The sequence below is a fragment of the Bufo bufo genome, chromosome 7, assembly GCF_905171765.1.
Source record: "Bufo bufo chromosome 7, aBufBuf1.1, whole genome shotgun sequence".
Classification (NCBI taxonomy): Eukaryota; Metazoa; Chordata; class Amphibia; order Anura; family Bufonidae; genus Bufo; species Bufo bufo.
This window is the reverse complement of record NC_053395.1, coordinates 823,792-851,252: the sequence shown is the minus strand read 5'-3', so window position 1 is coordinate 851,252 and position 27,461 is coordinate 823,792. Positions and strand designations below refer to the sequence as shown.

Here is a 27,461-nt window from a genome sequence, read left to right as displayed (position 1 = left end):
GGTGAAGACGGCCGCACGAAGGCCATCTACTGTCTGGAACTGTTGTCCATTTTTGTAAACGTCCCTTGCCATCCATTCCCAAAGGTTCTCAATTGGATTTAGATCAGGGGAACACGCAGGATGGGCCAAAAGAGTGATGTCATTCTCCTGGAAGAAGTCCCTTGTCCTGCGGGCATTGTGTACTGTAGCATTGTCCTGTTACCACACAGACGAGGGCCCTCAGTCATGAGGAAGGCTCTCTGCAACATCTGGACATAGCCAGCGGCCGTTTGACGCCCCTGCACTTCCTGAAGCTCCATTGTTCCACTGAAGGAAAAAGCCCCCCAGACCATTATGGCGCCCCCTCCACTGTGGCCCGTAGAAAACATCTCAGGTGGGATCTGCTTGTCAGGCCAGTAACGTTGGAAACCATCAGGACCATCAAGGTTACATTGTTTCTCATCCGAGAATAAAACTTTCCTCCACCTTTGAATGTCCCATGTTTGGTGCTCTCTTGCAAAGTCCAAACGAGCAGTTCTGTGGCGTTGAAGGAGACGAGGTCTTTGAAGACGTTTTTTGTTTTTGAGGCCCTTCAGTCTCAGATGCCGTCTGGTGGTTATGGGGCTGCAGTCAGCACCAGTAAGGGCCTTAATTTGGGTCGAGGATCGTCCAGTGTCTTGACGGACAGCCAATTGGATCCTCCGGTTCAGTGCTGGTGACATTTTTTGGGGTCTTCCACTTGACTTTTTTGTTCCATAACCCTCAGGATCATTTAAGAAATTCCAGATGACTGTCTTCCTGCGTCCCACCTCAGCAGCGATGGCGGCTGTGAGAGACCCTGCTTATGCAGTTCAACAACCCGACCACCTTCGAAAAGGGAGAGTTTTTTTGCCTTTGCCATCACAACGTGCGACTACCTGACAGAAGATGACAATGAATCCACATCTTTGCACCGATTTGGCCTTTTAAAAGGCAGGTGGTCCTAAAATGTGGATCAGCTGAAAAACAGCCTGTTTCAGTTTATTCGTTGTTTTCATTAAATTGAATGCTCAAAAAATGTTCTGTCTCCTCTCATTTCTTCTTGTTGCATGTTGAAGCTCCACTTGGAACCTTGTGAAGATCCAGCCATGATACATAGGATTGTCTGCCATTTATCAAGTGGTCTTAAACTTTTGATCAGGACTGTATATCCATCACCCATATACACTACTATACCCTCATATATCCATCACCCATATACACTACTATACTCTCATATATCCATCACCCATATACACTACTATACCCTCATATATCCATCACCCATATACACTACTATACCCTCATATATCCATCACCCATATACACTACTATACCCTCATATATCCATCACCCATATACACTACTATACCCTCATATATCCATCACCCATATACACTACTATACCCTCATATATCCATCACCCATATACACTACTATACCCTCATATATCCATCACCCATATACTCTACTATAGCCTCATATATCCATCACCCATATACACTACTATACCCTCATATATCCATTACCCATATACACTACTATACCCTCATATATCCATCACCCATATACACTACTATACCCTCATATATCCATCACCCATATACACTACTATACCCTCATATATCCATCACCCATATACACTACTATACCCTCATATATCCATCACCCATATACACTACTATACCCTCATATATCCATCACCCATATACACTACTCTCATATATGACCACCCATATACACTGCTTTACATTGAAGCACACCCCACTTTTACTGCATGCACACACAAGTACACCTCCGCCGCACATAACCACTTACCTGGCAGTGTGATGTTGACACAGTTATTCCTAATGTCACAGGCACACAGAATGTTGGATCCTGGATCTCCAATAAGCAATCTGGAAAGAGTGGACTTAAGTGAGAATGGAACAAAACTGAGAGAAGGAAACTGCTGCTCTGTGTTAAGCCACAGGTCCGAACTGAGCCCCATTGAGTGCTGGAGGGTTGTTCATCAAGGTCCTCTTCCATGTGTCAGTCCCCAAACACCTTGTGACATGGTGCTATATTAAAAAGGAACTATTGCTTCAAAAAGCTAAAAAAGTGCTGAAAACCCCACAGATCACTGAAACAAAGAGGAAGACTGTGCCAAGCACTTTGTTCTCCTCTCCTCATATGTTGCAGGTTGTGAGATCAGAGAAAGACAAATATAATGCTAAGCAGCGCCTACTTCTCTGAGAAGAGGTGGACAATGTATTCACTGACAGGAGGATGGAGCAGAACAGGCGGACAATGTATCCACTGACAGGAGGATGGAGGAGAACAGGCGGACAATGTATCCACTGACAGGAGGATGGAGGAGAACAGGCGGACAATGTATTCACTGACAGGAGGATGGGGGAGAACAGGCGGACAATGTATTCACTGACAGGAGGATGGGGGAGAACAGGCGGACAATGTATTCACTGACAGGAGGATGGGGGAGAACAGGCGGACAATGTATCCACTGACAGGAGGATAGAGGAGAACAGGCAGACAATGTATCCACTGACAGGAGGATAGAGGAGAACAGGCGGACAATGTATCCACTGACAGGGGGATGGAGGAGAACAGGCGGACAATGTATCCACTGACAGGAGGATGGAGGAGAACAGGCGGACAATGTATCCACTGACAGGAGGATGGGGGAGAACAGGCAGACAATGTATTCACTGACAGGAGGATGGAGGAGAACAGGCAGACAATGTATCCACTGACAGGAGGATGGAGGAGAACAGGCGGACAATGTATCCACTGACAGGAGGATGGAGGAGAACAGGCGGACAATGTATTCACTGACAGGAGGATGGAGGAGAACAGGCGGACAATGTATTCACTGACAGGAGGATGGGGGAGAACAGGCGGACAATGTATCCACTGACAGGAGGATAGAGGAGAACAGGCAGACAATGTATCCACTGACAGGAGGATAGAGGAGAACAGGCGGACAATGTATCCACTGACAGGGGGATGGAGGAGAACAGGCGGACAATGTATCCACTGACAGGAGGATAGAGGAGAACAGGCAGACAATGTATCCACTGACAGGAGGATAGAGGAGAACAGGCGGACAATGTATCCACTGACAGGGGGATGGGGGAGAACAGGCAGACAATGTATTCACTGACAGGGGGATGGGGGAGAACAGGCGGACAATGTATTCACTGACAGGGGGATGGGGGAGAACAGGCAGACAATGCATTCACTGACAGGGGGATGGGGGAGAACAGGCGGACAATGTATTCACTGACAGGGGGATGGGGGAGAACAGGCGGACAATGTATTCACTGACAGGGGGATGGGGGAGAACAGGCGGACAATGTATCCACTGACAGGGGGATGGAGGAGAACAGGCAGACAATGTATCCACTGACAGGGGGATGGGGGAGAACAGGCAGACAATGTATCCACTGACAGGAGGATGGAGGAGAACAGGCAGACAATGTATCCACTGACAGGAGGATAGAGGAGAACAGGCGGACAATGTATCCACTGACAGGAGGATAGAGGAGAACAGGCGGACAATGCATTCACTGACAGGAGGATAGAGGAGAACAGGCAGACAATGTATTCACTGACAGGAGGATGGAGGAGAACAGGCGGACAATGTATTCACTGACAGGAGGATAGAGGAGAACAGGCAGACAATGTATCCACTGACAGGGGGATGGAGGAGAACAGGCGGACAATGTATTCACTGACAGGAGGATGGGGGAGAACAGGCGGACAATGTATCCACTGACAGGGGGATGGGGGAGAACAGGCAGACAATGTATTCACTGACAGGAGGATGGAGGGGAACAGGCGGACAATGTATCCACTGACAGGGGGATGGGGGAGAACAGGCAGACACTGTATTCACTGACAGGAGGATGGAGGAGAACAGGCAGACAATGTATCCACTGACAGGAGGATAGAGGAGAACAGGCAGACAATGTATCCACTGACAGGAGGATGGAGGAGAACAGGCGGACAATGTATTCACTGACAGGAGGATGGAGGAGAACAGGCGGACAATGTATTCACTGACAGGGGGATGGAGGAGAACAGGCGGACAATGTATCCACTGACAGGGGGATGGAGGAGAACAGGCAGACAATGTATCCACTGACAGGAGGATAGAGGAGAACAGGCGGACAATGTATCCACTGACAGGAGGATGGAGGAGAACAGGCGGACAATGTATCCACTGACAGGGGGATGGAGGAGAACAGGCGGACAATGTATTCACTGACAGGAGGATGGAGGAGAACAGGCGGACAATGTATCCACTGACAGGGGGATGGGGGAGAACAGGCAGACAATGTATTCACTGACAGGAGGATGGAGGGGAACAGGCAGACAATGTATCCACTGACAGGAGGATGGAGGAGAACAGGCGGACAATGTATCCACTGACAGGAGGATGGAGGAGAACAGGCGGACAATGTATTCACTGACAGGAGGATGGAGGAGAACAGGTGGACAATGTATTCACTGACAGGAGGATGGAGGGAAACAGGCGGACAATGTATCCACTGACAGGGGGATAAAGGAGAACAGGCGGACAATGTATTCACTGACAGGAGGATGGAGGAGAACAGGCGGACAATGTATTCACTGACAGGAGGATGGGGGAGAACAGGCGGACAATGTATCCACTGACAGGAGGATGGAGGAGAACAGGCGGACAATGTATTCACTGACAGGAGGATGGAGGAGAACAGGTGGACAATGTATTCACTGACAGGAGGATGGAGGGAAACAGGCGGACAATGTATCCACTGACAGGGGGATGGAGGAGAACAGGCGGACAATGTATTCACTGACAGGAGGATGGAGGAGAACAGGCGGACAATGTATTCACTGACAGGAGGATGGGGGAGAACAGGCGGACAATGTATCCACTGACAGGGGGATGGGGGAGAACAGGCAGACAATGTATTCACTGACAGGAGGATGGAGGGGAACAGGCAGACAATGTATCCACTGAAAGGAGGATGGAGGAGAACAGGCGGACAATGTATTCACTGACTTGAGTGTCACTGCACACAGGTCACATTCGTCTGAGGCCTCTTTCACACGGGCGAGTTTTCCGCACGGGTGCAATGCGTGAAGTGAACGCATTGCACCCGCACTGAATCCGGACCCATTCATTTATATGGGGCTGTGCACATGAGCGGTGATTTTCACACATCACTTGTGCGTTGCGTGAAAATCGCAGAATGCTCTATATTGTGCGTTTTTCACGCAACGCAGGCCCCATAGAAGTGAATGGGGCTGCGTAAAAAACGCAAGCATCCGCAAGCAAGTGCGGATGTGGTGAGATTTTCACGCATGGTTGCTAGGAGATAATCATGGTGATGGATCATGTGGAGGACACCTGACCATATAGGGAGGGTGTACAGGGACTGGGGGTCCCCCTTCCCCCGATTCCCTATCCTTGTTCTAGGGCCCCATTTGATTTTGGCCAGGATTTGGTGCTTTGGGGGTTAATGATGTCATCCTGCAGTGCAGGAAGGGGCGTGCGGCATGGTGCCCCTTTATAAGGCCCTGTGTCTCCTCCTTCTTCCTCTTTGGCAGAAGCGCTGGTGTCCCTCCCTCCCTCCCTTATAGGTTATTTTTGAGGTTTTTTTTTGGTTATGGAGGTTTTTTGTGAATTCTGGGCTGATGGCTCGTGTTTCATTGTGGCATCCTACTAAGTCACAGCTGGCGGCAGGTAAAGAGGAATAGGGTACTGAGCAGGTGAACTGGCGTAATCTGCCCGCTGGGAGTCCAGCGGCCGGCGGATCGCACGGGCTCAGTTATGTGTTATGCCGTTAAAAGAATTAGCTGTGGCCGACTACCACCCAACAAAATCGTTAAATAAAGGTTATAAACTTGACTTGGTTGTCAGTGTCATTTGTGGCGGGTTGACATGGCGGGGCCAGGGTGTAGATGGTTCCCCTTCCCCTTCTCCTTTCCCGAGAGTGACTACCAACAGTCTGAGGAGCGCAGTGACGTCAACAAAGGTCCTTTTTCTCCAGGTTATCAAAGAAGACAGAAGAGAAGCCGGGCTGCGTGAACAAGTGGATGAGGGGAGTTAAAAAATTTTGTTTTGTTTTTTAACCCCTCCATCCCTATTGTACTTTGCATTCTGTATTAAGAATGCTATTATTTTCCCTTATAACCATGTTATAAGGGAAACCATGTTATAAGGGAAAATAATAAAATCTACACAACACTTAACCCAAACCCGAACTTCTGTGAAGAAGTCTGGGTTCGGGTTTGGGTACCAAACATGCCAATTTTTCTCACGCGCGTGCAAAACGGATTAAAACGCTTTGCACTCGTGGGGATAAAAAAAACAAAGAAAAAACACACATTTTCCAGCAACGCACCAGCATCTTTTCCCGCACGTCACCCGCAACGCCCGTGTGAAAGAGGCCAAAGGCTTGTCTTCTGTAAAAGTATTACCGGATTTTTAACCCTATAAGATGCAGTCGTCCCCCCCCCAAAAGTGGGGGGGAAATAGCAGTGCGTCTTATGGGGCGAATGCTGCGGCCGTCGGGTGTATCGGCTGAGAGGGAGGAGGGGACGTGGGCCGGCATCTGGTTCGGTGCAGTCACTGTATTCTACTACACCGGGCCCCGCTCACTGTAGTATATTCATATCTAACTTCTGGGTATTGTTAAACTATTCAAATCATCTGAAATCCAGCGTTGTACTACTTACTACTAACTTCATCGCAGTCAGGAGGCCGGGCGGGCGCTCGCAGCGTAGCTCACTACATTATGCACCTGCGCCACCTGCTTCATTCATAAAGTGGGCAGAGCAGGCGCGTGCCGTAGTGAGCTACGCTGCGAGCGCCCGCCCGGCCTCCTGCCTGCGATGAAGTTAGTAGTAAGTAGTACAACGCTGGATTTCAGATGATTTGAATAGTTTAACAATACCCAGAAGTTAGATATGAATATACTACAGTGAGCGGGGCCCGGTGTAGTAGAATACAGTGACTGCACCGGGCCCCGCTGCCATTACAGAACCAGATGCCGGTCCCCATTCACTACACAGGGACACTGTTATGGGGGATCTGTGGATCACATTAGATAAGATGCTATATATGTGCCACCCACAGATGCCCCCATAACAGTGCCACACAGATGCCCCCATAACAGTGCCACCCAAAGATGCCCCCATAACAGTGCCACCCACAGATGCCCCAATAACAGTGCCACCCACAGATGCCCCCGTAACAGTGCCACCCACAGATGCCCCCACAATGATCCCCCATAACAGTGCCACCCACAGATGCCCCCAAAACAGTGCCACCCACAGATGCCCCCGTAACAGTGCCACCCACAGATGCCCCCAAAACAGTGCCACCCACAGATGCCCCCAAAACAGTGCCACCCACAGATGCCCCCACAATGATCCCCCATAACAGTGCCACCCACAGATGCCCCCAAAACAGTGCCACCCACAGATGCCCCCAAAACAGTGCCACCCACAGATGCCCCCAAAACAGTGCCACCCACAGATGCCCCCAAAACAGTGCCACCCACAGATGCCCCCACAATGATCCCCCAAAACAGTGCCACCCACAGATGCCCCCAAAACAGTGCCACCCACAGATGCCCCCAAAACAGTGCCACCCACAGATGCCCCCAAAACAGTGCCACCCACAGATGCCCCCACAATGATCCCCCAAAACAGTGCCACCCACAATGATCCCCCAAAACAGTGCCACCCACAGATGCCCCCAAAACAGTGCCACCCACAGATGCCCCCAAAACAGTGCCACCCACAGATGCCCCCAAAACAGTGCCACCGACAGATGCCCCCACAATGATCCCCCAAAACAGTGCCACCCACAGTGATCCCCCAAAACAGTGCCACCCACAGATGCCCCCAAAACAGTGCCACCCACAGATGCCCCCAAAACAGTGCCACCCACAGATGCCCCCAAAACAGTGCCACCCACAGATGCCCCCAAAACAGTGCCACCCACAATGATCCCCCAAAACAGTGCCACCCACAGATGCCCCCAAAACAGTGCCACCCACAGATGCCCCCAAAACAGTGCCACCCACAGATGCCCCCAAAACAGTGCCACCCACAGATGCCCCCAAAACAGTGCCACCCACAGATGCCCCCAAAACAGTGCCACCCACAGATGCCCCCAAAACAGTGCCACCCACAATGATCCCCCAAAACAGTGCCACCCACAGATGCCCCCAAAACAGTGCCACCCACAGATGCCCCCAAAACAGTGCCACCCACAGATGCCCCCAAAACAGTGCCACCCACAATGATCCCCCAAAACAGTGCCACCCACAGATGCCCCCAAAACAGTGCCACCCACAGATGCCCTCAAAACAGTGCCACCCACAGATGCCCCCAAAACAGTGCCACCCACAGATGCCCCCAAAACAGTGCCACCCACAGATGCCCCCAAAACAGTGCCACCCACAGATGCCCCCAAAACAGTGCCACCCACAGATGCCCCCAAAACAGTGCCACCCACAGATGCCCCCAAAACAGTGCCACCCACAGATGCCCCCAAAACAGTGCCACCCACAGATGCCCCCACAATGATCCCCCAAAACAGTGCCACCCACAGATGCCCCCAAAACAGTGCCACCCACAGATGCCCCCAAAACAGTGCCACCCACAGATGCCCCCAAAACAGTGCCACCCACAGATGCCCCCAAAACAGTGCCACCCACAGATGCCCCCAAAACAGTGCCACCCACAGATGCCCCCAAAACAGTGCCACCCACAGATGCCCCCAAAACAGTGCCACCCACAATGATCCCCCAAAACAGTGCCACCCACAGATGCCCCCAAAACAGTGCCACCCACAGATGCCCCCAAAACAGTGCCACCCACAGATGCCCCCAAAACAGTGCCACCCATAGATGCCCCCAAAACAGTGCCACCCACAGATGCCCCCAAAACAGTGCCACCCACAGATGCCCCCAAAACAGTGCCACCCACAGATGCCCCCAAAACAGTGCCACCCACAGATGCCCCCCAAAACAATGCCACCCACAGATGCCCCCAAAACAGTGCCACCCACAGATGCCCCCAAAACAGTGCCACCCACAGATGCCCCCAAAACAGTGCCACCCACAGATGCCCCCAAACAGTGCCACCCACAGATGCCCCCATAACAGTGCCACCCACAGATGCCCCCATAACAGTGCCACCCACAGATGCCCCCATAACAGTGCCACCCACAGATGCCCCCATAACAGTGCCACCCACAGATGCCCCCATAACAGTGCCACCCACAGATGCCCCCAAAACAGTGCCACCCACAGATGCCCCCAAAACAGTGCCACCCACAAACAGTGCCACCCACAGATGCCCCCAAAACAGTGCCACCCACAGATGCCCCCATAACAGTGCCATCCACAGATGCCCCCATAACAGTGCCATCCACAGATGCCCCCATAACAGTGCCACCCACAGATGCCCCCATAACAGTGCCACCCACAGATGCCCCCATAACAGTGCCATCCACAGATGCCCCCATAACAGCTCCTTCCTTTGTGTAAGCTATGGCATACGCTAAGGTAAACTCACTCTAGTAGCAGATAATAATGGAGTAACCACCCAACAGGCAGAGATAGAAGACGCAGTGAAGATGAGAACTAGACTGCACTGTGACTGAAACGGGGAAAGTTGGTCCCTTCAGAAAAGTGATTTTGTGGTGGATTTTTAACTCTTTTTCGCTTCCTACATTTGAGGATATTCTGTCCTAATGTGAATAAGACCAAAAAGTCTGCATTTTGGAGACGTCCCTGACTGTGTACTGCATGAAGTCGGTTTGATCCAGATAGTTAATGAAGCACCAACGAGGAGGAGATGGAGAAGTGAGCATGTGCAGAAGCACCGCAGTCAACTGGCCGGGGCGCGGTGTGAGCGATGAGATACTGATATAATGGACTAAAGTATAGTACTAGGGTATATTTGGAGAATTGCAGTCCGTAGCCTCATGGGTATGAGATGGCGCACTTATTGTGACACGATTTACCTCAAGGGTATCCTATGGGGAGAAGACATTGAAGTCGCTCGATGGGGCTTTGCATCTTATTGGACCATTCCCTCCAGTTTTGGATGCTCGGTTAGGCGTTGGCCATGGTTAGCCATGTTACAGATTTATTAACTACAAAGTTTTTAAAAGCCGCAGAATTTGGCTCAAATTACAGCAATGCAGATTTAAAAAATCCCCTCTAATAAACCTTGTGAAGGGTTAATAAGCAGGAGTGTTTTTCACGCAGCTACGTAATGGAACAGTGTGTGGCACCAGACTGGCCAGAGACCCTACGGGGGAATTTCCTGGTGGGCCGGAGTCCTCTTTACATGATGAGCGCTCAGCAGTAATGAATGCTGTGAGAACAGTGTGTGGCACCAGACTGGCCAGAGACCCTACGGGGGAATTTCCTGGTGGGCCGGAGTCCTCTTTACATGATGAGCGCTCAGCAGTAATGAATGCTGTGAGAACAGTGTGTGGCACCAGACTGGCCAGAGACCCTACAGGGGAATTTCCTGGTGGGCCGGAGTCCTCTTTACATGATGAGCGCTCAGCAGTAATGAATGCTGTGAGAACAGTGTGTGGCACCAGACTGGCCAGAGACCCTACAGGGGAATTTCCTGGTGGGCCGGAGTCCTCTTTACACGATGAGCGCTCAGCAGTAATGAATGCTGTGAGAACAGTGTGTGGCACCAGACTGGCCAGAGACCCTACGGGGGAATTTCCTGGTGGGCCGGAGTCCTCTTTACATGATGAGCGCTCAGCAGTAATGAATGCTGTGAGAACAGTGTGTGGCACCAGACTGGCCAGAGACCCTACGGGGGAATTTCCTGGTGGGCCGGAGTCCTCTTTACATGATGAGCGCTCAGCAGTAATGAATGCTGTGAGAACAGTGTGTGGCACCAGACTGGCCAGAGACCCTACGGGGGAATTTCCTGGTGGGCCGGAGTCCTCTTTACATGATGAGCGCTCAGCAGTAATGAATGCTGTGAGAACAGTGTGTGTCACCAGACTGGCCAGAGACCCTACAGGGGAATTTCCTGGTGGGCCGGAGTCCTCTTTACATGATGAGCGCTCAGCAGTAATGAATGCTGTGAGAACAGTGTGTGGCACCAGACTGGCCAGAGACCCTACGGGGGAATTTCCTGGTGGGCCGGAGTCCTCTTTACACGATGAGCGCTCAGCAGTAATGAATGCTGTGAGAACAGTGTGTGGCACCAGACTGGCCAGAGACCCTACTGGGGAATTTCCTGGTGGGCCGGAGTCCTCTTTACATGATGAGCGCTCAGCAGTAATGAATGCTGTGAGAACAGTGTGTTGCACCAGACTGGCCAGAGACCCTACGGGGGAATTTCCTGGTGGGCCGGAGTCCTCTTTACATGATGAGCGCTCAGCAGTAATGAATGCTGTGAGAACAGTGTGTGGCACCAGACTGGCCAGAGACCCTACGGGGGAATTTCCTGGTGGGCCGGAGTCCTCTTTACATGATGAGCGCTCAGCAGTAATGAATGCTGTGAGAACAGTGTGTGGCACCAGACTGGCCAGAGACCCTACGGGGGAATTTCCTGGTGGGCCGGAGTCCTCTTTACATGATGAGCGCTCAGCAGTAATGAATGCTGTGAGAACAGTGTGTGGCACCAGACTGGCCAGAGACCCTACGGGGGAATTTCCTGGTGGGCCGGAGTCCTCTTTACATGATGAGCGCTCAGCAGTAATGAATGCTGTGAGAACAGTGTGTGGCACCAGACTGGCCAGAGACCCTACAGGGGAATTTCCTGGTGGGCCGGAGTCCTCTTTACATGATGAGCGCTCAGCAGTAATGAATGCTGTGAGAACAGTGTGTGGCACCAGACTGGCCAGAGACCCTACGGGGGAATTTCCTGGTGGGCCGGAGTCCTCTTTACATGATGAGCGCTCAGCAGTAATGAATGCTGTGAGAACAGTGTGTGGCACCAGACTGGCCAGAGACCCTATGGGGGAATTTCCTGGTGGGCCGGAGTCCTCTTTACACGATGAGCGCTCAGCAGTAATGAATGCTGTGAGAACAGTGTGTGGCACCAGACTGGCCAGAGACCCTACAGGGGAATTTCCTGGTGGGCCGGAGTCCTCTTTACACGATGAGCGCTCAGCAGTAATGAATGCTGTGAGAACAGTGTGTGGCACCAGACTGGCCAGAGACCCTACTGGGGAATTTCCTGGTGGGCCGGAGTCCTCTTTACATGATGAGCGCTCAGCAGTAATGAATGCTGTGAGAACAGTGTGTGGCACCAGACTGGCCAGAGACCCTATGGGGGAATTTCCTGGTGGGCCGGAGTCCTCTTTACATGATGAGCGCTCAGCAGTAATGAATGCTGTGAGAACAGTGTGTGGCACCAGACTGGCCAGAGACCCTACGGGGGAATTTCCTGGTGGGCCGGAGTCCTCTTTACATGATGAGCGCTCAGCAGTAATGAATGCTGTGAGAACAGTGTGTGGCACCAGACTGGCCAGAGACCCTACTGGGGAATTTCCTGGTGGGCCGGAGTCCTCTTTACATGATGAGCGCTCAGCAGTAATGAATGCTGTGAGAACAGTGTGTGGCACCAGACTGGCCAGAGACCCTACGGGGGAATTTCCTGGTGGGCCGGAGTCCTCTTTACATGATGAGCGCTCAGCAGTAATGAATGCTGTGAGAACAGTGTGTGGCACCAGACTGGCCAGAGACCCTATGGGGGAATTTCCTGGTGGGCCGGAGTCCTCTTTACATGATGAGCGCTCAGCAGTAATGAATGCTGTGAGAACAGTGTGTGGCACCAGACTGGCCAGAGACCCTACGGGGGAATTTCCTGGTGGGCCGGAGTCCTCTTTACATGATGAGCGCTCAGCAGTAATGAATGCTGTGAGAACAGTGTGTGGCACCAGACTGGCCAGAGACCCTACGGGGGAATTTCCTGGTGGGCCGGAGTCCTCTTTACATGATGAGCGCTCAGCAGTAATGAATGCTGTGAGAACAGTGTGTGGCACCAGACTGGCCAGAGACCCTACGGGGGAATTTCCTGGTGGGCCGGAGTCCTCTTTACATGATGAGCGCTCAGCAGTAATGAATGCTGTGAGAACAGTGTGTGGCACCAGACTGGCCAGAGACCCTACGGGGGAATTTCCTGGTGGGCCGGAGTCCTCTTTACACGATGAGCGCTCAGCAGTAATGAATGCTGTGAGAACAGTGTGTGGCACCAGACTGGCCAGAGACCCTACAGGGGAATTTCCTGGTGGGCCGGAGTCCTCTTTACATGATGAGCGCTCAGCAGTAATGAATGCTGTGAGAACAGTGTGTGGCACCAGACTGGCCAGAGACCCTACGGGGGAATTTCCTGGTGGGCCGGAGTCCTCTTTACATGATGAGCGCTCAGCAGTAATGAATGCTGTGAGAACAGTGTGTGGCACCAGACTGGCCAGAGACCCTACGGGGGAATTTCCTGGTGGGCCGGAGTCCTCTTTACATGATGAGCGCTCAGCAGTAATGAATGCTGTGAGAACAGTGTGTGGCACCAGACTGGCCAGAGACCCTACAGGGGAATTTCCTGGTGGGCCGGAGTCCTCTTTACATGATGAGCGCTCAGCAGTAATAAATGCTGTGAGAACAGTGTGTGGCACCAGACTGGCCAGAGACCCTACGGGGGAATTTCCTGGTGGGCCGGAGTCCTCTTTACATGATGAGCGCTCAGCAGTAATGAATGCTGTGAGAACAGTGTGTGGCACCAGACTGGCCAGAGACCCTACGGGGGAATTTCCTGGTGGGCCGGAGTCCTCTTTACATGATGAGCGCTCAGCAGTAATGAATGCTGTGAGAACAGTGTGTGGCACCAGACTGGCCAGAGACCCTACGGGGGAATTTCCTGGTGGGCCGGAGTCCTCTTTACATGATGAGCGCTCAGCAGTAATGAATGCTGTGAGAACAGTGTGTGGCACCAGACTGGCCAGAGACCCTACAGGGGAATTTCCTGGTGGGCCGGAGTCCTCTTTACATGATGAGCGCTCAGCAGTAATAAATGCTGTGAGAACAGTGTGTGGCACCAGACTGGCCAGAGACCCTACGGGGGAATTTCCTGGTGGGCCGGAGTCCTCTTTACATGATGAGCGCTCAGCAGTAATGAATGCTGTGAGAACAGTGTGTGGCACCAGACTGGCCAGAGACCCTACAGGGGAATTTCCTGGTGGGCCGGAGTCCTCTTTACACGATGAGTGCTCAGCAGTAATGAATGCTGTGAGAACAGTGTGTGGCACCAGACTGGCCAGAGACCCTATGGGGGAATTTCCTGGTGGGCCGGAGTCCTCTTTACATGATTAGCGCTCAGCAGTAATGAATGCTGTGAGAACAGTGTGTGGCACCAGACTGGCCAGAGACCCTACAGGGGAATTTCCTGGTGGGCCGGAGTCCTCTTTACATGATGAGCGCTCAGCAGTAATGAATGCTGTGAGAACAGTGTGTGGCACCAGACTGGCCAGAGACCCTACGGGGGAATTTCCTGGTGGGCCGGAGTCCTCTTTACATGATGAGCGCTCAGCAGTAATGAATGCTGTGAGAACAGTGTGTGGCACCAGACTGGCCAGAGACCCTACGGGGGAATTTCCTGGTGGGCCGGAGTCCTCTTTACATGATGAGCGCTCAGCAGTAATGAATGCTGTGAGAACAGTGTGTGGCACCAGACTGGCCAGAGACCCTACAGGGGAATTTCCTGGTGGGCCGGAGTCCTCTTTACATGATGAGCGCTCAGCAGTAATGAATGCTGTGAGAACAGTGTGTGGCACCAGACTGGCCAGAGACCCTACGGGGGAATTTCCTGGTGGGCCGGAGTCCTCTTTACACGATGAGCGCTCAGCAGTAATGAATGCTGTGAGAACAGTGTGTGGCACCAGACTGGCCAGAGACCCTACGGGGGAATTTCCTGGTGGGCCGGAGTCCTCTTTACATGATGAGCGCTCAGCAGTAATGAATGCTGTGAGAACAGTGTGTGGCACCAGACTGGCCAGAGACCCTACAGGGGAATTTCCTGGTGGGCCGGAGTCCTCTTTACATGATGAGCGCTCAGCAGTAATGAATGCTGTGAGAACAGTGTGTGGCACCAGACTGGCCAGAGACCCTACGGGGGAATTTCCTGGTGGGCCGGAGTCCTCTTTACATGATGAGCGCTCAGTAGTAATGAATGCCGTAAGAACAGTGTGTGGCACCAGACTGGCCAGAGACCCTACGGGGGAATTTCCTGGTGGGCCGGAGTCCTCTTTACATGATGAGCGCTCAGCAGTAATGAATGCTGTGAGAACAGTGTGTGGCACCAGACTGGCCAGAGACCCTACGGGGGAATTTCCTGGTGGGCCGGAGTCCTCTTTACATGATTAGCGCTCAGCAGTAATGAATGCTGTGAGAACAGTGTGTGGCACCAGACTGGCCAGAGACCCTACGGGGGAATTTCCTGGTGGGCCGGAGTCCTCTTTACATGATGAGCGCTCAGCAGTAATGAATGCTGTGAGAACAGTGTGTGGCACCAGACTGGCCAGAGACCCTACAGGGGAATTTCCTGGTGGGCCGGAGTCCTCTTTACACGATGAGCGCTCAGCAGTAATGAATGCTGTGAGAACAGTGTGTGGCACCAGACTGGCCAGAGACCCTACAGGGGAATTTCCTGGTGGGCCGGAGTCCTCTTTACACGATGAGCGCTCAGCAGTAATGAATGCTGTGAGAACAGTGTGTGGCACCAGACTGGCCAGAGACCCTACGGGGGAATTTCCTGGTGGGCCGGAGTCCTCTTTACATGATGAGCGCTCAGCAGTAATGAATGCTGTGAGAACAGTGTGTGGCACCAGACTGGCCAGAGACCCTACAGGGGAATTTCCTGGTGGGCCGGAGTCCTCTTTACATGATGAGCGCTCAGCAGTAATGAATGCTGTGAGAACAGTGTGTGGCACCAGACTGGCCAGAGACCCTACGGGGGAATTTCCTGGTGGGCCGGAGTCCTCTTTACATGATGAGCGCTCAGCAGTAATGAATGCTGTGAGAACAGTGTGTGGCACCAGACTGGCCAGAGACCCTATGGGGGAATTTCCTGGTGGGCCGGAGTCCTCTTTACATGATGAGCGCTCAGCAGTAATGAATGCTGTGAGAACAGTGTGTGGCACCAGACTGGCCAGAGACCCTACGGGGGAATTTCCTGGTGGGCCGGAGTCCTCTTTACATGATGAGCGCTCAGCAGTAATGAATGCTGTGAGAACAGTGTGTGGCACCAGACTGGCCAGAGACCCTACGGGGGAATTTCCTGGTGGGCCGGAGTCCTCTTTACACGATGAGCGCTCAGCAGTAATGAATGCTGTGAGAACAGTGTGTGGCACCAGACTGGCCAGAGACCCTACGGGGGAATTTCCTGGTGGGCCGGAGTCCTCTTTACATGATGAGCGCTCAGCAGTAATGAATGCTGTGAGAACAGTGTGTGGCACCAGACTGGCCAGAGACCCTACAGGGGAATTTCCTGGTGGGCCGGAGTCCTCTTTACATGATGAGCGCTCAGCAGTAATGAATGCTGTGAGAACAGTGTGTGGCACCAGACTGGCCAGAGACCCTACGGGGGAATTTCCTGGTGGGCCGGAGTCCTCTTTACACGATGAGCGCTCAGCAGTAATGAATGCTGTGAGAACAGTGTGTGGCACCAGACTGGCCAGAGACCCTACAGGGGAATTTCCTGGTGGGCCGGAGTCCTCTTTACATGATGAGCGCTCAGCAGTAATGAATGCTGTGAGAACAGTGTGTGGCACCAGACTGGCCAGAGACCCTACTGGGGAATTTCCTGGTGGGCCGGAGTCCTCTTTACATGATGAGCGCTCAGCAGTAATGAATGCTGTGAGAACAGTGTGTGGCACCAGACTGGCCAGAGACCCTATTGGGGAATTTCCTGGTGGGCCGGAGTCCTCTTTACATGATGAGCGCTCAGCAGTAATGAATGCTGTGAGAACAGTGTGTGGCACCAGACTGGCCAGAGACCCTACGGGGGAATTTCCTGGTGGGCCGGAGTCCTCTTTACATGATGAGCGCTCAGCAGTAATGAATGCTGTGAGAACAGTGTGTGGCACCAGACTGGCCAGAGACCCTATGGGGGAATTTCCTGGTGGGCCGGAGTCCTCTTTACATGATGAGCGCTCAGCAGTAATGAATGCTGTGAGAACAGTGTGTGGCACCAGACTGGCCAGAGACCCTACGGGGGAATTTCCTGGTGGGCCGGAGTCCTCTTTACATGATGAGCGCTCAGCAGTAATGAATGCTGTGAGAACAGTGTGTGGCACCAGACTGGCCAGAGACCCTACGGGGGAATTTCCTGGTGGGCCGGAGTCCTCTTTACACGATGAGCGCTCAGCAGTAATGAATGCTGTGAGAACAGTGTGTGGCACCAGACTGGCCAGAGACCCTACGGGGGAATTTCCTGGTGGGCCGGAGTCCTCTTTACATGATTAGCGCTCAGCAGTAATGAATGCTGTGAGAACAGTGTGTGGCACCAGACTGGCCAGAGACCCTACAGGGGAATTTCCTGGTGGGCCGGAGTCCTCTTTACATGATGAGCGCTCAGCAGTAATGAATGCTGTGAGAACAGTGTGTGGCACCAGACTGGCCAGAGACCCTACGGGGGAATTTCCTGGTGGGCCGGAGTCCTCTTTACATGATGAGCGCTCAGCAGTAATGAATGCTGTGAGAACAGTGTGTGGCACCAGACTGGCCAGAGACCCTACGGGGGAATTTCCTGGTGGGCCGGAGTCCTCTTTACATGATGAGCGCTCAGCAGTAATGAATGCTGTGAGAACAGTGTGTGGCACCAGACTGGCCAGAGACCCTACGGGGGAATTTCCTGGTGGGCCGGAGTCCTCTTTACATGATGAGCGCTCAGCAGTAATGAATGCTGTGAGAACAGTGTGTGGCACCAGACTGGCCAGAGACCCTACGGGGGAATTTCCTGGTGGGCCGGAGTCCTTTTTACATGATGAGCGCTCAGCAGTAATGAATGCTGTGAGAACAGTGTGTGGCACCAGACTGGCCAGAGACCCTACGGGGGAATTTCCTGGTGGGCCGGAGTCCTCTTTACATGATGAGCGCTCAGCAGTAATGAATGCTGTAAGAACAGTGTGTGGCACCAGACTGGCCAGAGACCCTACGGGGGAATTTCCTGGTGGGCCGGAGTCCTCTTTACATGATGAGTGCTCAGCAGTAATGAATGCTGTGAGAACAGTGTGTGGCACCAGACTGGCCAGAGACCCTACAGGGGAATTTCCTGGTGGGCCGGAGTCCTCTTTACATGATGAGCGCTCAGCAGTAATGAATGCTGTGAGAACAGTGTGTGGCACCAGACTGGCCAGAGACCCTACGGGGGAATTTCCTGGTGGGCCGGAGTCCTCTTTACATGATGAGCGCTCAGCAGTAATGAATGCTGTGAGAACAGTGTGTGGCACCAGACTGGCCAGAGACCCTACGGGGGAATTTCCTGGTGGGCCGGAGTCCTCTTTACATGATGAGCGCTCAGCAGTAATGAATGCTGTGAGAACAGTGTGTGGCACCAGACTGGCCAGAGACCCTACAGGGGAATTTCCTGGTGGGCCGGAGTCCTCTTTACATGATGAGCGCTCAGCAGTAATGAATGCTGTGAGAACAGTGTGTGGCACCAGACTGGCCAGAGACCCTACAGGGGAATTTCCTGGTGGGCCGGAGTCCTCTTTACATGATGAGCGCTCAGCAGTAATGAATGCTGTGAGAACAGTGTGTGGCACCAGACTGGCCAGAGACCCTACGGGGGAATTTCCTGGTGGGCAGGAGTCCTCTTTACATGATGAGCGCTCAGCAGTAATAAATGCTGTGAGAACAGTGTGTGGCACCAGACTGGCCAGAGACCCTACGGGGGAATTTCCTGGTGGGCCGGAGTCCTCTTTACATGATGAGCGCTCAGCAGTAATGAATGCTGTGAGAACAGTGTGTGGCACCAGACTGGCCAGAGACCCTACGGGGGAATTTCCTGGTGGGCCGGAGTCCTCTTTACATGATGAGCGCTCAGCAGTAATGAATGCTGTGAGAACAGTGTGTGGCACCAGACTGGCCAGAGACCCTACGGGGGAATTTCCTGGTGGGCCGGAGTCCTCTTTACATGATGAGCGCTCAGCAGTAATAAATGCTGTGAGAACAGTGTGTGGCACCAGACTGGCCAGAGACCCTACGGGGGAATTTCCTGGTGGGCCGGAGTCCTCTTTACATGATGAGCGCTCAGCAGTAATGAATGCTGTGAGAACAGTGTGTGGCACCAGACTGGCCAGAGACCCTACGGGGGAATTTCCTGGTGGGCCGGAGTCCTCTTTACATGATGAGCGCTCAGCAGTAATGAATGCTGTGAGAACAGTGTGTGGCACCAGACTGGCCAGAGACCCTACAGGGGAATTTCCTGGTGGGTCGGAGTCCTCTTTACATGATGAGCGCTCAGCAGTAATGAATGCTGTGAGAACAGTGTGTGGCACCAGACTGGCCAGAGACCCTACGGGGGAATTTCCTGGTGGGCCGGAGTCCTCTTTACATGATGAGCGCTCAGCAGTAATGAATGCTGTGAGAACAGTGTGTGGCACCAGACTGGCCAGAGACCCTACGGGGGAATTTCCTGGTGGGCCGGAGTCCTCTTTACATGATGAGCGCTCAGCAGTAATGAATGCTGTGAGAACAGTGTGTGGCACCAGACTGGCCAGAGACCCTACGGGGGAATTTCCTGGTGGGCCGGAGTCCTCTTTACATGATGAGTGCTCAGCAGTAATGAATGCTGTGAGAACAGTGTGTGGCACCAGACTGGCCAGAGACCCTACGGGGGAATTTCCTGGTGGGCCGGAGTCCTCTTTACACGATGAGCGCTCAGCAGTAATGAATGCTGTGAGAACAGTGTGTGGCACCAGACTGGCCAGAGACCCTACAGGGGAATTTCCTGGTGGGCCGGAGTCCTCTTTACATGATGAGCGCTCAGCAGTAATGAATGCTGTGAGAACAGTGTGTGTCACCAGACTGGCCAGAGACCCTACAGGGGAATTTCCTGGTGGGCCGGAGTCCTCTTTACATGATGAGCGCTCAGCAGTAATGAATGCTGTGAGAACAGTGTGTGGCACCAGACTGGCCAGAGACCCTACGGGGGAATTTCCTGGTGGGCCGGAGTCCTCTTTACATGATGAGCGCTCAGCAGTAATGAATGCTGTGAGAACAGTGTGTGGCACCAGACTGGCCAGAGACCCTACAGGGGAATTTCCTGGTGGGCCGGAGTCCTCTTTACATGATGAGCGCTCAGCAGTAATGAATGCTGTGAGAACAGTGTGTGGCACCAGACTGGCCAGAGACCCTACAGGGGAATTTCCTGGTGGGCCGGAGTCCTCTTTACATGATGAGCGCTCAGCAGTAATGAATGCTGTGAGAACAGTGTGTGGCACCAGACTGGCCAGAGACCCTACGGGGGAATTTCCTGGTGGGCAGGAGTCCTCTTTACATGATGAGCGCTCAGCAGTAATAAATGCTGTGAGAACAGTGTGTGGCACCAGACTGGCCAGAGACCCTACGGGGGAATTTCCTGGTGGGCCGGAGTCCTCTTTACATGATGAGCGCTCAGCAGTAATGAATGCTGTGAGAACAGTGTGTGGCACCAGACTGGCCAGAGACCCTACAGGGGAATTTCCTGGTGGGCCGGAGTCCTCTTTACATGATGAGCGCTCAGCAGTAATGAATGCTGTGAGAACAGTGTGTGGCACCAGACTGGCCAGAGACCCTACGGGGGAATTTCCTGGTGGGCCGGAGTCCTCTTTACATGATGAGCGCTCAGCAGTAATGAATGCTGTGAGAACAGTGTGTGGCACCAGACTGGCCAGAGACCCTACTGGGGAATTTCCTGGTGGGCCGGAGTCCTCTTTACATGATGAGCGCTCAGCAGTAATGAATGCTGTGAGAACAGTGTGTGGCACCAGACTGGCCAGAGACCCTACAGGGGAATTTCCTGGTGGGTCGGAGTCCTCTTTACATGATGAGCGCTCAGCAGTAATGAATGCTGTGAGAACAGTGTGTGGCACCAGACTGGCCAGAGACCCTACGGGGGAATTTCCTGGTGGGCCGGAGTCCTCTTTACATGATGAGCGCTCAGCAGTAATGAATGCTGTGAGAACAGTGTGTGGCACCAGACTGGCCAGAGACCCTACGGGGGAATTTCCTGGTGGGCCGGAGTCCTCTTTACATGATGAGCGCTCAGCAGTAATGAATGCTGTGAGAACAGTGTGTGGCACCAGACTGGCCAGAGACCCTATGGGGGAATTTCCTGGTGGGCCGGAGTCCTCTTTACACGATGAGCGCTCAGCAGTAATGAATGCTGTGAGAACAGTGTGTGGCACCAGACTGGCCAGAGACCCTACGGGGGAATTTCCTGGTGGGCCGGAGTCCTCTTTACATGATGAGCGCTCAGCAGTAATGAATGCTGTGAGAACAGTGTGTGGCACCAGACTGGCCAGAGACCCTACGGGGGAATTTCCTGGTGGGCCGGAGTCCTCTTTACATGATGAGCGCTCAGCAGTAATGAATGCTGTGAGAATCAGGTGCTCATGTACCAGGCCAGCGACCCACATGTCCCCTGAATTCATCTGCTGTGGCCACAACTCACCTCTTAAACTCCCGGCTCCAGACAACTGGAGGACAGAAAATGGCAGCTGTTGATGGCCACCACAGATGGACAACCTCTGGGGCAGTATATTGTGCTGCTCTGTGGTAAATAATTCTAATGGGATGGCATTTTGCCCTATGATATTGCTGCCTTCTGTATAGTTGGGCCCCCATAACACAGGGCCACTTTTTTTTTTTTTTCCAAGGCCATTTTAAATTCCCAGTCCGACCCTGGCTCCAGCAGGATCTCCATACATTCACACTTCTGCATGAATACTAAGGGGTTGCTGCTTTGGGCACTCTTCTATCTGAGGAGTCATCCTTCCCACATAGGAAATCTACCAAGAGCAATGGTGCTCCGAGTGTACATGTACAATATGTCACCACCCTACAAGTGACAGAGAATGCAATGTGCAAGAGTCCTCACCTCTGTCCACTGGTGGAATTAAACTGCACCACTTTGTACCCAAAGAGACTGCTGACCTCTGATGAGAACCGTCTATATTCCGAGACCTCCACATTGAAAGTGAAAGAGATGTTCGCTTCTGGAAAAAGAGATCAATGTGACGGTGAAGCTCCTGATACCACCATAAGGAAGATGAAAGGGCAGGAACGTACCTTCAAGAAGAGACAATAGCAAGAGTAGCCACCAGCAGGCCATGAGTCCTCACCGGGCCAGAGAGACAGCACAAATGCAATGTAGTCCTGCGAGAGGAACAGACCAAATCATGGGAAACCAGCTTTGTGTTAATAGACCAAGATGGGAGGAGAAATGAAGTCACCTTGTGGTTTTGAGGGGGCTGGTAAAGGAAGGAAGCTTCTGAGGGTGAGATACAACATGCAATTTCTTCACAGACATCTCCCTGCTACCTGTGTGCCATAACTGATGGGCAAGAAACAAGTATGGCTGCTGATCATCAGTGAAGCAGGAATGTCTGCCCCCCTGAACCCAGTGATGATCCCCTGCAATTACTACTTCTGCTACGTAATTAGTATCTGAACCATCTACACTACAGTAATAGAGGGTTATAGAGGCAGCCAGATGAGCAGTGAGCCCCAACTGTGCGCCAAATCATCAACCATCAAGACTCATGTTTAATCTGTAGTGATGGCAGCTTCAGCTCCAAACCTAGTGACCTCACCTCCCACCAAGTATATCATCTCATCTGAACTCCTCTGACAGGCAGAGAAGCCAGGGAGGTGACACTAAACTATGGGGTCCACCAACATCCAACCCAGGCCACCACAAGCTTTCATGGTGGCCCAGGCCCAACACACTGAACCTGCTGTACTGATTATGTCCCTTAACAACTGAACTTGCCTAACTGTGGAGCCAAGCTCCTGCTTTACACATCATAACATGCATTGCATCCTGTAGTGAACGTCAGAGCTGCACTCTTATCCTGAACTGATCCTGAGTTACATCCTGTGTTATACTGCAGAGCTGCACTCACTATTCTGCTGGTGCAGTCACTGTGTACATACATTACTTATCCTGTACTGATCCTGAGTTACATCCTGTATTATACTGCAGAGCTGCACTCACTATTCTGCTGGTGCAGTCACTGTGTACATACATTACTTATCCTGTACTGATCCTGAGTTACATCCTGTATTATACTCCAGAGCTGCACTCACTATTCTGCTGGTGCTGTCACTGTGTACACACATTACTTATCCTGTACTGATCCTGAGTTACATCCTGTATTATACTCCAGAGCTGCACTCACTATTCTGCTGGTGCAGTCACTGTGTACATACATTACTTATCCTGTACTGATCCTGAGTTACATCCTGTATTATACTCCAGAGCTGCACTCACTATTCTGCTGGTGCAGTCACTGTGTACACACATTACTTATCCTGTACTGATCCTGAGTAACATCCTGTATTATACTCCAGAGCTGCACTCACTATTCTGCAGGTGCAGTCACTGTGTACATACATTACTTATCCTGTACTAATCCTGAGTTACATCCTGTATTATACTCCAGAGCTGCACTCACTATTCTGCTGGTGCAGTCACTGTGTACATACATTACTTATCCTGTACTGATCCTGAGTTACATCCTGTATCATACTCCAGAGCTGCACTCACTATTCTGCTGGTGCAGTCACTGTGTACATACATTACTTATCCTGTACTGATCCTGAGTTACACCCTGTATTATACTCCAGAGCTGCACTCACTATTCTGCTGGTGCAGTCACTGTGTACATACATTACTTATCCTGTACTGATCCTGAGTTACATCCTGTATTATACTCCAGAGCTGCACTCACTATTCTGCTGGTGCAGTCACTGTGTACATACATTACTTATCCTGTACTGATCCTGAGTTACATCCTGTATTATACTCCAGAGCTGCACTCACTATTCTGCTGGTGCAGTCACTGTGTACATACATTACTTATCCTGTACTGATCCTGAGTTACATCCTGTACTGATCCAGAGCTGAACTCACTATTCTGCTGGTGCAGTCACTTTGTACATACATTACTTATCCTGTACTGATCCTGAGTTACATCCTGTATTATACTCCAGAGCTGCACTCACTATTCTGCTGGTGCAGTCACTGTGTACATACATTACTTATCTCGTACTGATCCTGAGTTACATCCTGTATTATACTCCAGAGCTGCACTCACTATTCTGCTGGTGCAGTTACTGTGTACATACATTGCTTATCCTGTAATGATCCTGAGTTACATCCTGTATTATACTCCAGAGCTGCACTCACTATTCTGCTGGTGCAGTCACTGTGTACATACATTACTTATCCTGTACTGATCCTGAGTTACATCCTGTATTATACTCCAGAGCTGCACTCACTATTCTGCTGGTGCAGTCACTGTGTACATACATTACTTATCCTGAACTGATCCTGAGTTACATCCTGTATTATACTCCAGAGCTGCACTCACTATGCTGCTGGTGCAGTCAATGTGTACATACATTACTTATCCTGTACTGATCCTGAGTTACATCCTGTATTATACTCCAGAGCTGCACTCACTATTCTGCTGGTGCAGTCACTGTGTACATACATTACTTATCCTGAGTTACATCCTGAGTTACATCCTGTACTGATCCAGAGCTGCACTCACTATTCTGCCGGTGCAGTCACTGTGTATATACATTACTTATCCTGTACTGATCCTGAGTTACATCCTGCATTATACTCCAGAGCTGCACTCACTATTCTGCTGGTGCAGTCACTGTGTACATACATTACTTATCCTGTACTGATCCTGAGTTACATCCTGTACTGATCCAGAGCTGAACTCACTATTCTGCTGGTGCAGTACTTTGTACATACATTACTTATACTGTACTGATCCTGAGTTACATCCTGTATTATACTCCAGAGCTGCACTCACTATTCTGCTGGTGCAGTCACTGTGTACATACATTACTTATCCTGTACTGATCCTGAGTTACATCCTGTATTATACTACAGAGCTGCACTCACTATTCTGCTGGTGCAGTCACTGTGTACATACATTACTTATCCTGTACTGATCCTGAGTTACATCCTGTATTATACTCCAGAGCTGCACTCACTATTCTGCTGGTGCAGTCACTGTGTACATACATTACTTATCCTGTACTGATCCTGAGTTACATCCTGTACTGATCCAGAGCTGAACTCACTATTCTGCTGGTGCAGTCACTTTGTACATACATTACTTATCCTGTACTGATCCTGAGTTACATCCTGTATTATACTCCAGAGCTGCACTCACTATTCTGCTGGTGCAGTCACTATGTACATACATTACTTATCCTGTACTGATCCTGAGTTACATCCTGTATTATACTCCAGAGCTGCACTCACTATTCTGCTGGTGCAGTCACTGTGTACATACATTACTTATCTCGTACTGATCCTGAGTTACATCCTGTATTATACTTGTGACGAAACCAACCTCGCCACTGGGTTTTGGAGGGGCCTGGCTGCTAGCCTCTTGCCCCAGGATTATGGGCCCTCTCATCAGCCAGGCCTCATTTGTTTACAAAGGACTTGGACTTACTTGAACTCTCACCCCCACGAATTAGACCAGGGGTCAAGTTAGTCCATTACGTTTGGTAATGGTATTTTGTGGATTGCGTCTCAGACAATGTTCATTGTGTTAGTTATTTGCGTCTCAGACAATGTTCATTGTGTTAGTTAATTGCGTCTCAGACAAATGCTCATTGTATTTTGTTTATTGCGTTACAGATAGAGGGCAGGGGATTTTGTGTACAATTGCTGGGAAGGTTGAATACTGTAGGTACATGTGATTGGCTGTTTTTACAAAACCCTGTGGGTGGTAACATTGTTGGGAGATGTGTATAAAATGCTTGTGTGTTAAAATAAAGGGAGTTCCTGTTTTATACCTTCATGAAGTCTTGGCTCATGTTTGGGGGATGGAATAACTACACTCTTGGGGATTGCTATATCACAATACTCCCCTGAGTATAAGCTCTTGTAAGAGCTTGCTCCTGGTTCCTGTCCCTGGATTTAGGAGAGGTTCACCCACTGGAAGCTGAAGCCCAGTCTTGGGTCCAGCGTGGGTGGAGGACGGTGAGACCCCAACCAAGCTGCGGCGGTTCGTAGGGTCTGCAGTGCTGACAGTGTCGAGTGGAGTGCTTGGAGTCCTCTGGAAGCACAAGGAGCATCTATCGACGGAGGTACCCGGTCGGGGTGCTAGGCGTTCCGTTACATTGGTGGCAGCAGTGGGATGGCATCCTAGTGTGAGGAGAAGCAGCTCGGAGACACCGTTCGTGGAGTATATTGAGGGCAACGCTAGTATCCATACAGCGCCCCTGGATACAGCAATATGGATGCCGTTGGTTCCTGCACAGCATTCCATGAGGAAGATCACCCGGATTACAGGGATGCCGAGCGGAAAGGCGTATGGCACCAGGCCCTGGAGGACGTGCAGCGTCGGAGGGGTGAGAGTCTTCCCAGTGAGGAGCAGAGATTGCGAATGCGATTGGCGCTGCGACTACCTCTACTGGGAGAGCAACCATTGACGGAGTGGGTGTCAGAGCTTGAGACACTGGTATGGCAGGAAACCTGGCTGGATGACGCTTACCAAGCACTATGGTGGGATACAGTACGACAGTCTCCATGGATGGAGGAGTACGCCAAGCCCGAAGGTGAGGAATATAATTGCCCTGGGTTATTGTGGGAGTTTTTTGAAGACATTGACTTTGGGAGCACAGAAGAATCTAGATTTTGGGACATTACTGACTACAGGTGGGACTTGCACAATTGGCCTACAACTAGTGGGGTGAGGGCAGATCTGACCTTTCTGGTCCAAAGGGAGTGGGAGCTGGAGCAGGATTATCAACAGTTGTTTTGCTCCATTCACGCCCAGCGCAAGATACAAGACAGTTGGATACCAGGCCCAGACCTGCAGCCCTACCCCTGGCAAGTCACAGCTGAGGTATCCCCTACTTCCTCACCAACTGTGGAGGTAGGGGACTTCATAGACTGGTACTGGGAGGAACCCCAGTCGGCAGGTGGAGATGGGACCGTAGTCACTCCACCGTCCCAACAGGGTGGCTGGGCAGGCGGCCCAGATCCCCAACTGCCACTGGGAGTACAGGGGGAGGAGATGGTCGGTCCCTTATCTCTGCAACAACCAGAATCGCTGGTAGTGGAGACAGCTGGTCTCTCTCCCCAGCGGCAGATGGGGTATCCAGAGGAGGGGGTAAGTGATAGCCCCCCTCCACAGCTCTCTCCTCGACCAATACTGAGGGTAGTGGGTAAGG

At 51.7% G+C, this 27,461-nt stretch overlaps 2 protein-coding genes across 3 annotated transcripts in view; both read right to left on the bottom strand.

The window, feature by feature from the left end:
• LOC121008517 (integrin alpha-L-like) overlaps nt 1-22,472 on the bottom strand; it is a 163,085-nt gene extending 140,613 nt beyond the window's left edge. For both annotated transcript variants that reach the window (XM_040441123.1, XM_040441124.1), the window contains exons 1-3: nt 22,317-22,472; nt 22,126-22,243; nt 1,816-1,895 (exon numbers count right to left, since the gene is read on the bottom strand). In XM_040441123.1, coding sequence (XP_040297057.1) covers nt 1,816-1,895; nt 22,126-22,243; nt 22,317-22,359 — 241 coding nt within the window. In that variant the 5' untranslated portion in view covers nt 22,360-22,472. The remainder of the gene's footprint in view (nt 1-1,815; nt 1,896-22,125; nt 22,244-22,316) is intronic.
• Nucleotides 1-27,461, bottom strand: part of LOC121008516 (TBC1 domain family member 10B-like) — a 959,042-nt gene that overhangs the window by 864,893 nt on the left and 66,688 nt on the right. The gene's annotated exons all lie outside the window — the stretch shown is intronic.